Source organism: Propithecus coquereli, unplaced genomic scaffold (genome assembly GCF_000956105.1).
Source record: "Propithecus coquereli isolate 6110/MARCELLA unplaced genomic scaffold, Pcoq_1.0 Scaffold25, whole genome shotgun sequence".
NCBI classification, from domain to species: domain Eukaryota; kingdom Metazoa; phylum Chordata; class Mammalia; order Primates; family Indriidae; genus Propithecus; species Propithecus coquereli.
In genome coordinates, this window is record NW_012148063.1 from 5,951,464 (window position 1) to 5,964,265 (window position 12,802).

General features: G+C 44.9%; 1 protein-coding gene and 1 pseudogene across 1 annotated transcript in view; one reads left to right on the forward strand and one right to left on the reverse strand.

Moving 5' to 3' along the window:
* Positions 1-1,446: 1,446 nt before the first annotated feature.
* On the reverse strand, positions 1,447-2,298 carry LOC105812369 (annotated as a pseudogene).
* Positions 2,299-3,639: 1,341 nt separating this feature from the next.
* Positions 3,640-12,802, forward strand: part of ZDHHC14 (zinc finger, DHHC-type containing 14) — a 251,495-nt gene continuing 242,332 nt past the window's right edge. Inside the window, exon 1 of the mRNA XM_012646807.1 lies at positions 3,640-3,884. Coding sequence (XP_012502261.1) covers positions 3,640-3,884 — 245 coding nt within the window. The remainder of the gene's footprint in view (positions 3,885-12,802) is intronic.

A 12,802-nucleotide genomic window follows, 5' to 3' on the forward strand; every position in this document is an offset into this window, starting at 1 on the left:
CAGAAATCTATCAACATATCTTATTTGCTGTGGAAAATTTAGACTAAATTTTATAAATAATTCACTTTCTTTTTTATGGAAAATTTCACACATAAACGTAATTAGATGTAGTGGACAGGAATAGCACAGTGGACCCTCTTGTACACTGTGGGAGACAGACTGCAGGGTGGCTCCTCACCCTAGTGTTCACACCCTTGCATAATCCCCTGCTCTTGAGTGTGTGCAACCTGTCACTTGCTTTCTGGCCAATAGAATGTGTGCATTTTATTTTGTCCCTGTGTGATCACTTTATGTTACATAAGATTCTGTCTTGCTAGCAGACTCACCCTGGGGACTCTCCTTGCTGACTTGATGAAGTAAGTGGCCGTGCTGGGAAGGCCCAGGTGACAATGAAGTCCAGGTGACCTCTAGGAACTTCAGGCACCCTCTTGAAGCCGAGGACAGTTTCCAGTCGACAGCCAGCAAGAAGCCAGGGCCTTCAGTCCTACAGCTGCAAGGAGATGCGTTCTGCCAGTGACTGCGTGAGAGCGGAAGCCAGTTCTCCAGGTGATGAGAATGCAGCCTGGCCAGCACCTTGATAGCAGGTGTGAGGCCCTAAGGACTCAGTGTGCCTGGACCCCTGACCCACAGAAACTGTGAGAAAAATCTGTGTTGTTTTAAAGCCACTAGATTTGTGGTAATTTGCAGCAATCTATAATTAAATACAGATACATCACCCATCATCACCAATTTTTAACAGTTTCCAATATTGTTTCATCTGTATCCCCATGTCTGGGGCAGGGTGGGGCGGGGGAGTGGAATGGATGGGCTGGAGTGTTTTAGAGTACATTTCTGACTTTGTATCATTTCACTTGCAGATACTTTAGCTTGTATCTCTAACAGATAAGGATTTTTAAAAAGCATAACCATGATGACAGAAAAATTTGGTCTTAATTGAGAACAAGAGTGGGAGTCTTTTTTAAAGCCATCGAGTCAATGGATCTAGTGTATTATTATAATTGGGCACCCACAGAAAGGGTGCTTGTAATAAATAGAATAAGAATAATATCCCACGATCCCATTAGCTAAAGCACAGAAGAGCATATGAGTGCTTTCTCTTGAAATGTCTGAGGCTTGCCAGTCGGTTTTTAAAAAATAGTCCAGCCACAAAGTACTTAATTGTCCCTGTAATGTGCTTGTTTCTCAAACAATACCTAAAATAATTCAAACCCAATTCTGATCGTGTGTTTAAGATCCATTCACCCAACGCCCCAACCTGCTTTTGAATGGACCCCTGTAAATTCCATTTTTATTCATAATTCCTTACAATTTTGTGTCATACTCTAATTGCCATTCCCACCACTTACCCCTTACAACAGGAAGCCCTTCTGCACCGGTCCTGTTGGATAAGCCAATCTTATCTCCCCTTGAAAATGCTCACCAAGGCATGCTTTGTAAGGTACATACTCAGGGCTCTGGGCTCAAAGCCATTTCTACCACTGGGGAGCTGTGATGTTTGGCCAGTAGGTAAGCCTTCTCTAAGCTGGATACAATAGTGCCTCGCAAGATTGTGAAGATTAGACAAAGAACTTGTGTCATGTGCAGAGTGACCAGCACAGAGCAGGCACCGTCTCCCACCATCCGCTTTGTCGGTTCCCATCTCCAAACACCAAGCCCCAGCACGCCCAGCACCGCGCCTCTCCCGCCCTCGTCGCGGGGGATGCAGGGACTTGTAGTTTTTCGGTCCCCAAGTCGTCTTTCCTCTCAGAGCCAGACGGCGAGAGGAAGAACTACACATCCCAGTGGGCCGTGAAAGGAAAGTGGGGCTCGGAAAACCGAGCGCCCCGCCCAGCTGCCCTCGCTTTGCGCGACCGACAGGGGCTGTGCCCACCCCTGCGAGGGTGCACAACCCGCGGCAGCGCCTGGGAGGGCGCGAGTGAGCGCCCGAGGGCTGCGCCGCCGATCGGCAGGAGCTGTCAGGCGGGGACGGAGGGAGGCGTGCGCGGTCCCTCTGCGGCCGAGGGGGCTCTGCAGGGGAAAGGAGGGAGAAATAAAACCAGCTGATTGTGAGCGTCCGTGAGAAGCGGAGACCGAAAGGATGGGGGAGGCAGCAACCCAAACAGAGCCTGGCCACCAAGGGGCTTTTACTCCGGGAGGGAAGCCGGGGCCGGAGGGGACCCTGACCCCTCCGCTCCCCGCTTCGCTCCCGGCCTAGAAGCCGGTCGAGCAGGGCCCGAGACCCTCGCCCGCAGCCCGGTCCCGGAGTCAGGCCTGCCTCGCCGTTTCTGCCCACCCTGTCTCCCAGCACCCCCACCCCATCCCCGGGGCCGGTAGAGTCCCCTGGAGACCCGACCGGCCGCCCGCTGGGGAGGAACAGAAGAGCCGGGGCAGGCCAGAGAGGGTCACCTCTCCGCGCCGTGGCTCCTCAGGTCCCGGGGAGTGGCAAGCATGGGTTTGCCGGTTGCCAGGTGAATGTGCGCGTCTTGAGGCGGCAGCTGCTGCCGCGAATAAACCGGGCGGCGAAGTCGGGAGGCGGACAGAAGTCTGCGGAGAGCGCACTGCGCGCCGCGGCCGCCCGACCCGACCCCGCCTCGCGCGATGCCATAGGGAGCCCGGGCGCCTTCCCCTGGGGCCGCACCAGGCCCGTCCGGCCCGGGGGGACTGGGGCTGGGACCCCGCAGTGCCCTGGCTTCTCCGGTGAGGAGGAGGAGCGGGAGGAGGAGCCCGACTGGCGAGGCGCGGGCGCCACCGCCCACCCGGCCCGGAGGAGGCGGACCCGCTCGGAGCGCAGCGCGCGCGCGGGGGCTGAGCCTTGCAAACAAGTGTCTGTGGCGGTGTCCCCGCGGCCCTCCGGCGGCCCTGCTCGCGCCGGGGCTGGCTCCTCTGGGCAGAAGGAAGCGAGGGATCCCTCTCCGCGCAGCCCGCGAGCCGCCGCCGCCACCCTCGGCCCGGGCGCCCCGGCAGCCCCGCGCGGGGGCCGCGGACTCGGCTTGGCAGCCAGGCGCGCCGACGCGGGGTCGCGGAGCGAGCAGCGCCCGGGCTCTCGCCGAGCCGCTCCTGACAGAATAACGTGCGTGGTTGTCCCCACCCCTGGGAGGGGTTGCCGGTGCCGCGAGCTGCCGCCCAGTTTCCAGCGCTCTCTCCTGGGAGGATCCGCCACCGGAGGAAGGAGTAGAATAAACCTGGCCGAGGCGCAGAAGTGGCTCCCAGGAAAGCCAGCGCCGGGGCCGCCGCCTCGTGTCCCCTCGGGGCGCAGCGCTCGGGGGTCGGCGGGCCGGAGCCGAGGCGCGGCCGGGCGCCCGGGGGCGGCGGGGCCGAGCGGGCGGCCGTGCGAGGGAGCGAGCGCACGGCGACCCAGGACACGGCCGGGCTGACCCCCGCGCCCCGGGACGCGGACTGGAAGCGACGGAGGACCGCTGCCGGGGGCTGCGGGCGAGCACCGTCCCTCTCGAAAGGGGATTCTGCTATGACAGTTGGTCTCCGCAAAGGGTTAACCTGGGTGTCCTCGGCAAAGTTGTCGCCGAGCCGGGAGCCCGTTTAGGGGCCGCGGCGCCGCGGCTCGGGGGGCTGCCGGGCGGCGGGCGGCGGCCGTGGCTCGGCGGGGCCCGCGCGGCCGGGGGGCTCCTGGGGGTGTGCGCCCCCAGCCGGCTGCCCTCGTGGATGCCTCCCGGCGGCGGCGGGCCCATGAAAGACTGCGAGTACAGCCAGATCAGCACCCACAGCTCCTCCCCCATGGAGTCGCCCCACAAGAAGAAGAAAATCGCGGCCCGGAGGAAATGGGAGGTGTTCCCGGGACGAAACAAGTTCTTCTGCAACGGGAGGATCATGATGGCCCGGCAGACGGGCGTCTTCTACCTGACTCTCATCCTCATCCTGGTCACTAGCGGACTCTTCTTCGCCTTCGAGTAAGTGGCGGCGCCAGCTCCCCCGACGCCGCGCTCCCCTCGCTTCCCCTGCCCCTGCCCCTCCTGTGGCTACTTTCATTTTCTAGAAGCCTTCCTCACTGTACATTGTTATATAATAGCAGCCCGCTCTCCCTCTTTTCTTTTAAAGGTCTGTTTGCTTTTCAGTCACTAGAGATAACGCAGTTCTGGGCCGGGCTCCCCAGAGTAGAGAGGGAAGTGGGGACACTTGTAAGGTGTGCTCGGCCTTGCCGCTCCCGAACGTTGGGTGGGACCTAGCAGGTGGTGCGGTCGGTGACTGGTCCTTGGCGCTCTCTCTGTTGAGTTTGAGGAACCAGCACATCAGCCCAGATGTGGCCTACCATGGGAAGGGGGGGTGGGGTAGATTTCTAAGTCAGGGGTAGATGGAATTGACTTGGTTATTTTTTTTTCTGACAAGATTTAGGGCATCTTCTTAAGCTCACTTGACTAAATCTTCTGTCCAACTTCGAGTAATACTGGGGAATCTTGGTTATTTTAGGTTTAAAAGTGTCAGCTACCCAATGTGCCCTGGGTGGATAATTTCATTTTTCATTCTGCTTACATTATTCCCTGTTGATTAACAACTACTTATTTACCATGAGGTTTCTGAACTCTTCACTCTCAAAAGGGTTTCAGTAAAAAATGTCCAAAACAAACAATTTGGGAACGTGTGAAAGGAGACCTTAGGCCTGTAAAGAAAAGGATGACACTACATGGCAACTTCTGATTCCAGAAACAATACTTTTGAACTTTAGGGATTGTATCTGGGAAAACATGCGTGGGAGTCTTCACCGTTTTCAGGAAAATCAAATTGGCCAGTAGCAACCGTCCTCCTGCCAACTAATGAAAGGTCTTCTTATTTATTAATAGTCATTAGATAAAACTATTTAACCACATTCCAAATACGTTTCAATTGCTCTTACTGGGTCCAGCATTTGGAATGCAACTTCTTATGTAATTCCCAGTATCCTATGCTCAATGAAAGTTGTTGATACTTCCCCCCTGCCCACCTCACCCCAATTAAAAGAAAGCAATGTATTTTTAGGGAGTTTTTTGAGCTTCCCATATCCTGGTTATTATGGGGCATGATACTCCTTCAGTCTCCACCTGCTTCTGTGGGTAGGCGTAATTTAAACCTTTTGTGTTAATTTACTTTAGTTTCTGATAACAAAAGTAAATGTTTCTGGTTAGTATTAATAGGCTCTGATTTTGGGCCTGGCTTTTGCTCTTTGAAATGCTGTCTCAATTGGGAATGAATGATCTCTTGACAATGCAATACTTTTTACTCTGACTCTTGGAGGGGAAACATTTCTAACATTGTGCTATGATGAACAATTTTAACAGGACTGAGAAAAGCTAGGAGAAAGATCTCAGATTTAAGCTAATCCCTTCTAGTCTTTCTCACACACAACTCTCCCCCATTTCTGACTGTGCATGAGTTTCTCTGGTGTCTCCTAGAAGTTCAGCTTTTGTGCATGTTTGAGACTTGGTGGAGTCTGTTGGGGGACCTGGGGACTGGAGGGGAAGACTGTGAACAGGTGTTCAGAATGGCAAGCAGGCATGCTCTATCAAAGTGCTGTTGCTCCCGTGGGTCCCCATCTAGCGCCAGGCTCTTGTCCTTACAGACCGTGGAAACTGGAGGATGGGGCACAGAGGTTCCAGGTCCATTTACATTCTAAGTCAGCATAAACACCAGTGAGGATGCCGTATGGTTTAACAGAAATGCCATCTCTCTAATGGTGGCTTTAGTTACAAGTGGTCCTCTAGTTGAAGAGTATTCACTATGTTCCTAATGTTAAAAAAAGTTTGGAACAGATCCACCTTGGCATTTTGGCTCTTTTTGGTGATATTAAGAGTGGAAAAAAATTGGTTAATTTTATGATTCTGTTGCAGAGCTTCAGCCACAAGTGTGTTTCATGTAGGATGATGAATATTTCATTTTCTATATATACCCAAATCCCCACTGTATGATTAGGGGTCCCCCAGTTATTACTTAGCCTCTTTTATTTTCTTCATTCAAACATAGCTTTTAACCAAACCATCATAAATTCATTTTCATTTCTTGATCTCTGTGTGGGTTTTTTCCAAGAGTTCCCCAAAGTCCTCACTAACACGTTGTTAGGGACCTTTTTCTGCATCAGTGCTGTGTTAATTGATGATGATAGAACGAAACGTGTGCGCTGGGATTTTATTAGCTACTATTTGCAGCATCATTTTTGTATCAGCTCTGCAGGAGTGTGTGTGTGTGTGTGTGTGTGTGTGTGTGTTTGATTTCCATGGGTGTTGCATCAGCTAGACAATTTGAAATTTCAGGAAAATAAGAGGCCCATCCTAGCATAATGTCTCAGTTGAGAAAAACCAGAAAGCTGTTCAACCTATAAATGTTACAGTTTGGCTAAGAGTGTCACTGCATTGGTTTTAAGTTCTTTATTCATCGCTGACAGAGTGAAATTAAATAATTGACCAAACTAATTTGCTAGAGACTCAAAGAACCAATTAGCCCCATGCATGGGAAACGAAACATCAACAGGCTAATCACTAAGTGAGATCCAGAGGAAATGGGGGCATTGTCTGCCCCTGCCTGCCTTGCTTGTGGCCTTCCTTTAGTTACTTACTGAGTGCATACCCTGGCGTTCCCTACTTTGATTGTTTAATTTCAAGTCCAGATAGATTTTAATGTTAGTAGAATTCATTGTCAAACATTAGAATCCATGTTTCCCCAGAGAGTTACACAAGAGCAAATAAACAATGTGAAAAGAAACACATATAACTTCTAAATTTAGCTTTAGACCTCCTTTGTCTGCAGCTCTTCTCTCACCCCCTATCCCCCTGCCTGTTCCTGATCTTGAACAGATGGACGAGGAAGTTTGTCCACGAGAAATGAACTTAATTAGAACTCAGCAACAGGTGTCAATACTGTCTTCAACCCCTGGAGAAAGGCAGGGTAGACATTATGATTCTTGTATTGAAGACAAAGTGACAGAATCTTCGTGAGGTTAAATGTCATCTAAGGGCACGCAGCTAATTAGTGGGAGGGCTCTGACTGCAGAGTCCTTGCTCCTTCTGATGAATCATGCTGCTTGCCCTGCGAGTGTAGAATACTGGTTAAAGGCATGGATTTTGGAAGGACAGGCCCCAAGATTCTTACTAGCAGTATGACCAAGGCAAATGATTTGTCTTTTTTAAGCCTCATTTTCCCATAGTGTAAAATGAGGTTAATGATATCTACCTTTTAAATGTTGTAAAGATTAAATGGAAAAAATATACTTAGTACAGTGACCTGTACATAGCAAGTGCTCAATAAATGGTACATGCCATTAGAGTAAACCTTAGAAATAGTCCCCCAAGGACCCTGGTCACTTTCTTAGAGCATTTTGAGAAAGACAGTATGTGGGTTAATAAGCAGGTGTGACCATGAAAGCGTGTTAGAGCTGAAAAATGCACAATTTTGCCGTCTGCCATTAAAATAAAGACCTTTATGAGTTGGAGGAGCCTGAGTGAAGCTTTGATCTTGCTCCTGCCCCTTCAGAATGGGATCCTGCAGGGATGCCTGGGGACCCAGCCTTATCCAGACCCCGGATTTGATTTCCATTCTTGGAGCCACCATCCCAGAGCGGTAAAGACAGTAAAGAAAGCTGTTACAACGCCATATACAACACTGTACCGCTTTCCAAGTAGGAGGGGCTGCTTCTCTGCCGGCATCTCACGCAGTGTGTGGAGGACTGATGAGAAGTGACAGCGTGTCATAGCTGTACTTGAGCAGGGAGCAGAGCTGACTGCAGTGCTGTCGAGACATCTCACCGCTCCTTGCAGTTATTAAGAGTCTCATCAAAGAGTATGCAATGTCGTCATTCTCACATCCCCAGAAGTGGAATTTCAAAAGATCAGTGAACATGAGCAGTTTCCTTCTCTTTTTCTCTCTGGCATACACACACAGACAGCCTGCTTTTGTTTACAGTTGAAATTTTGAAAATAAAAAGTCTTCGGTCCTAAATTATTAATATTCGAATTTCAGTCTCTCGATCACAGGGACAGAAAGAGGGAACACACTGGGAGGCTGGGTGAGGGCCACGTTTTAAGCAGCATCACATGTGGGGAGGGGAGATCTGTGCAGAGCTGGGCTTGACTGTGTCTCCCAGTTCTATGCTGGCACCACAGACAGGTTTGGAGGTGTTTTGGGGGTTCACGTGCTTGAGAATGTGGGAACATTCTCTAATTTCTCATCACTAGAAGTCCACTGATGATTTTTTTAAGACAGCTTTATGTTTTCTTTCTCTCTTTCCCTCCCTTTCTCCTTCCTTCTTTTCTCCTTTCCTCCCTCCCTCTCTCCCTTCCTTTCTTCTTTTTAATTTACCTAATCCCTTGTGAAATAAATGATGAATAATAATTGGGAGTCAGTAGAACTTGGGTCATGTTTGCCTTGAAGATGGAACTTGGGGCTGTCTCCTGTAAAAAAAGAAAGTGCTATTTCCAATAATAATAATGTCTCTGTCATAAATGGGATAACTTATTTTCTAGTAGGAGGTGCTGCCCTTATAACACATGGGACCCCATCTTTTCTCAATCCCCCTATACAGAACTGCATCAAGGTCTTCACCATCTCAGGAAACATCTTCAAAGGGCCCATCTGTTTTTGTCCAAATGCTGGGCAGGTTGCGCATCATAGAACACCACGGGGCTGATACGGATAATAGTAGATGACCGTTGGGACCTTACCACTGAATGTTCCCTGTTAACCCATTATCAGGGATGGAGCCAAGGACATTTATAACCCACTGTGGTTCCACCAGAATTTCAGGTGACTTCAAAGCCTTATTAATGACTTCTTGACATGAAAGCACTAACCCATTCATTTGTGTACATGATCAACACATGTTAGTTCCATGAAGGTGGGCACTCCATCTGCTTTGTTCATTGCTGTATCCCAGTACTTAGAATGGTACCAGGTCCATAGCATTTGCTGTTTGATGAAGCAATGTAATAATTGGAACACTTTGGAAAATAACTTCCTTGTGCTTCAATTTTGGCATTTTGTAAAGTTGTGTACATTAATACAATTTATAATTAATAATGTCTTGTAGAACACATTTGCCTCAGAAACTTTGATTATTTGATGTAATTCTTCTGAATTCAGAATTGGGTATCATCTCTTCTCAAATGTGTTAAATTGAGGCAGAGGAAAAAGATTTTCTCGGTCACTTAGAGAATGAGGGATAGAGTTGGGATGTTGTTTTGGCTAACCAAGACTTCTTTCTAGTATTTCTTTATTTTTGAATAAATGCTTTAAGCAAATAAAGCACTTTTTGATATATATGAATGTTACCTGACAACCACCTAGAATAGTTTCCTATTATATATGTTTTTCACTTTGACACTTAAATTTATCTGGTAAAGCTCTTAAGGATACTATTAATTCCTTGTGTTTTATTGTGTTTTCTCTGAATTAGTGGGCAGTGATACCAAATTATGCAGAAAGGACTCTTGTAGGTTCCTATAATAGGAAAGTGATAGATAATTATTTAATGGACCATATCTGCATATCATGGAGATTTTTTTTTCTTTTGCAGTACAATGTTGCACATAATTTATTCATAGCAGAGTTATGTCTTAGCAAGAGAATTTAAATTAAGGGTTTCAAGGAAATGCATTTGTTCTTTTGTAGCTGAGGCTGTTAGGAAAGAGAAAACAGCAGTAGTCAATAGATACTTATTAATAGAATGAGTTATATCCAGGAATTTATTTATTTATTTATTTATTTTTTAGGAATTTAGCTCTAATAAAATGTCAGTTGGCTCAAGTAAGGGTTGAGGATCAACTTAATGATTATATTTAGTTTTTCACTAAATATAAAGGTTGGTCCCAGTTCAAACTTATTTTTTAAGATGATCTTCCATCTCCTTTTAAAACATGTAATATTAGATTCATACAGAAGATTATATGTAACACGTGCAAGATTTGAAATAAAATACTGTAAAGAGCACCCACGAAACCACCACCAAACTCAAGAACCACATCAATGCCAGTGCTTTCGAATCTGTTGCTGTCCTCTGCTGTGGCCTGCTCCTCTGCCCCTTGCTGAGGCCGTCATAGCCTGAGTTGGCTGTTATCAGTGCCTTGCCTTTTTTTCCCCTCAAGGAGTTTGAATGTATGCATTCCCAAAGAGTAGGTTGTTTAGTTTGGTTTATTTTTCTTCATAAATATGGTATCATGCCATGTGTAGTCTTTTTTAAAAATGATAACATTGACTTAATATGTATTTAACATCAGAGAGCTTCACAGCATCATATTTAAGACAGTTTATTCATGAACACGTTTAATTCTGCGGGTGGCATAACTTTATTTTCAAATGATTTCAAACTTCCAGAAGAGCGGCAAGAATAATTTAAGGAACTCTGTATACTGTTTATACATATTCATCAATTGTTAACTGATTTCCATAATTATTGCTCTCTTTTTCCTTATCTCCCTCAATCTTGCTCTTTGTTATATTTTTTCTCCTGAACCTTTGAAGAGTAAGTTGCTGATGTCATGTCCCTTTATATCCAAATATTTCTACATGTAATTCTTAAGAAGAAAAAGAATGTTCTCTAATATAAGCACAGTAAATAGTATTAATTTTAGGAAACAACATGGATATAATAGTCCGTATTCAAATTTTGCCAATTGTCCCAATATTGTTAGGTTTAGAATAGTTCCTGGTCCATAGCATTTGCTGTTTAAGGAGGTAATGGTAATATTGGAACACTTTGGAAAATAACTTCCTTGGTATTTGTTTTCTATTTATCTAAAATGTATTTTGTTTCTCTTCTCCACCTTCTGCCTTCTTTTAGATGAAATGCATATTTTTAATATTCCATTTTATCTTCAAAAAATGTTTAGGCTATGTTTCTGTGTGCTATTTTTAGTAGTTGCTTAAGAGATTACAATATGCATCTTTAGCCTATTATAGTCTCCAAGTAAAGGTGTTCACAAATAATGCAAGAAACTTGAAACAGTCTAATTCTACTTACTCCTCCCACTTTTGTACTGTTGTTGTTGTATATTATATATCTATGTATGCTATAAACCCAGTAATGTTGTTATTTTTAAGATGTCAGTAGTGTTTAAAAGAAACATAAATATATATATAAATAAAATATATAAAATAAAGATATCTTAAAACAAAACATATAAAGGTGGTCCCTCGGTTACAGATGAGATATGTTCCTGAGAACATCTTTAGGTTGGATTTTTATGTAACTCGGATCCCTGATGAATAGCACATATATGGTAATAATAACAATAAGAACAACAACAGTACTATAATGGTTCATATGTGGTAATAATAATACAGTGTAATGCTGTAATAATAGTAATAATACCCCTGTACTGTAATAATATAAGTTACAGAAACTATTGTGCTCTTTCTTTTAATTCAAACAATTGAATTTTTATGTTCAAACATAAAAACAAACTCATACAAAAAGTTTAGATAGGAGATAGGAGAAATTTCAAAAAATAGTATTAAAGGTTAACACTCGCCTAATGTTGCATCAGTGTCTTGCTCACTGGAAGAGGCATTTTTGAGGCAAGAAGGCAGCTGACATTGATGGGAAGATGGTGCTGGAGAGGATGGAGTAGGAGCTGGGGAATCAGGGTTTGGGTCTGGTGCTGGAGGAGGGAGCTCACCACTGAAGTCGGTTTCTTGAAAAAGGTATCTCGGGTTGTTTGGACAGCTGTTTTCTTTTTTTTCACCATAAATGGGCTCATAGCAGCTGATGTTCTCTCTAACTGCATGGTAAACCTTTATGAACTGCTGAATGTTAGGATCTTGCTCCTCGAGCCTAGCAAATCTTGCTTCAATGAGATGAAAAGCTTCAGCTAATTATTTTGTTGTGAACTTTCTTGGCTCTGGATCTTCTGATTCTTCAAGTTCTTGTGTTTCTGTCAGCTGCTTCTCTGTCTATCCTCAAGACTAGATGCTAGCGTAAAGATGCTATACCAATGAACTGCTCACACCATGCGTGTTTGTTTAGATATGCGGAAGAAACTAGTTCCTGAGTTATCAATTTAACTTAATTATTTAATTACACATTATCCATATGGGGAGCCTTGGGAGCCAGTTTGTAAGTATGGAACGTCATAAGTTGGGTTGTCCATAACCCATGACTACCTGTGTGCATATATAAAATACAAAACATATATACATGTGTACATATGTAAAATAGAGATAATTAAAATGGACTTTTATATTTATCCACAAGTATTTACCATTTCTGGTATTCTTCATTTTTTCTATCTGTATCATTTCCCTTTGACTTAAACTACTTCTTTTAGCATTTCTTATAGGCAGGTCTGCTGGTGACAAATTCTCTTAGTTTTTGCTTTTTCTGAAAAAGTTTATTTTGCCTTCATTTTTAAAGAATATTTTCACTGGGTATAAAATTCTAGGTTGACGGTTTTTTTTTTTTCTATCAGACCTTTGATGATATTGGCCTGTTGTCTTCTAGTCTCTTTTATTTCTGACAAGAAGTTAGCTATTATTTTTTAGCATTTTGTCCCATATGTAATATGTGATAGTTCTCCAACTGATTTTCTCTTTATCTTTTCTTGTCAGTAGGTAAAGTATGACATGCCTACATGTGTTTTTTCCTGTATTTATCCTGCTTGGGGTTTGCTGAGTTTTTTGGATCTGTGGATTGATATCTTTCATCAGTTTTGAAAATTTTTCATCCACTACTTCTTCAGATATTTCTTTTGTTCCCCTTTCTTTCCTTTCCTGGAACTCCAATTACTTATATATAATACCATTTTATATTGTTTCATACATCTTACTTTATTCCATTTTTTTCTATTTGTTTCTCTTTTTTCTTTTAGTTTGGATAATTCCTATTGGTCTGTCTTCAACTTTACTGATCCTT